The sequence below is a fragment of the Penaeus monodon genome, chromosome 24 (genome assembly GCF_015228065.2).
Source record: "Penaeus monodon isolate SGIC_2016 chromosome 24, NSTDA_Pmon_1, whole genome shotgun sequence".
NCBI classification, from domain to species: Eukaryota; Metazoa; Arthropoda; class Malacostraca; order Decapoda; family Penaeidae; genus Penaeus; species Penaeus monodon.
The window spans coordinates 13,280,552-13,281,469 of record NC_051409.1 but is presented as its reverse complement, the minus strand read 5'-3'; the positions used below and the strand labels follow the sequence as shown (position 1 = coordinate 13,281,469).

Here is a 918-nt window from a genome sequence, read left to right as displayed (position 1 = left end):
AGAATCACAAAAACTGTGCAGATAAGAATGCTGCAGATAAAGCCTATAATACCGACATCAGTGCTTGTGACAACACTGGCATCACTAGGACAAATGCTACCGATAAAGAACATATCACTGAGCGTTTTGATAGTGTATATATTAATAATAAAAATAAATGCAAAACATAATCCTTACGACAATAATTCACGTCTCTGTTTCCACGTCGAACATCGTAATAATGTTATTAAATTCACGTTTTCTTGTCTTTGCATGTCCTTTGTCCGCCTTTCGAATTTATAATTGAGAAAAATACATGAAGATGGCAGTGAAATACATCATAATGAAAAATGTACGCCACTGGCAGCGAAAGATAGCAGTGCGCAGTGTGCAACGGCGCCGATAGAGGACTCTGTTCTCCATGAGCGTGTGGGAGATTGGAGACTTCCAGGCTTGCCAACGTCGACTCTCGCACGGGTTTTAGGCAAGTCTATAGAATGGTGGTACATATTTTCTTATATGTCACTTGTCATTTGAGACAAAAAAAAATCCGTGTGGTGCAAGGTGGTATTGCGCTAGCAGTGAAATATAACTATATGATGGTACCGTTGAAGTTTATGTATTTTCAAGGTTAAAGCCTGTCAGCCTGAGTCATCACATTACAGCACCCTGTTAGGGTATGAGCTGCGTAAAAAGGGAGTAGGATATGAAAGTATAAGGTTAATTGGTTAATTTTGCTGTTATTTTCATAGATTGAAGATAACAGCAAAAATGTATGTGTTAAGGTGAAAACAGTGACAATAGCTTTTAACATGTCTACAGGTCCTTTTGATTTGAGATTCCCCTAACGTGTCAGATATATTTTAGTTAAATTAATTTTAACTGTCTTAAATATCCTGTAAAGTTTGAAGGTGGCCCTGACTGATTGTGGGAGTAGGC

General features: G+C 37.9%; 2 protein-coding genes across 3 annotated transcripts in view; both read left to right on the top strand.

Moving 5' to 3' along the window:
- Positions 1-356: 356 nt before the first annotated feature.
- Positions 357-918, top strand: part of LOC119588592 (failed axon connections homolog) — a 7,881-nt gene continuing 7,319 nt past the window's right edge. The window contains exon 1 of the mRNA XM_037937233.1: positions 357-463. The gene's annotated coding sequence lies outside the window, so the exon portion shown is untranslated. The remainder of the gene's footprint in view (positions 464-918) is intronic.
- Positions 376-918, top strand: part of LOC119588591 (failed axon connections homolog) — a gene marked incomplete at its 3' end in the record, with an annotated part of 4,672 nt that continues 4,129 nt past the window's right edge. Inside the window, 1 exon segment of one of the 2 annotated variants that reach the window (XM_037937231.1) lies at positions 376-482. In XM_037937231.1, coding sequence (XP_037793159.1) covers positions 477-482 — 6 coding nt within the window. In that variant the 5' untranslated portion in view covers positions 376-476. 2 annotated transcript variants of the gene reach the window in all.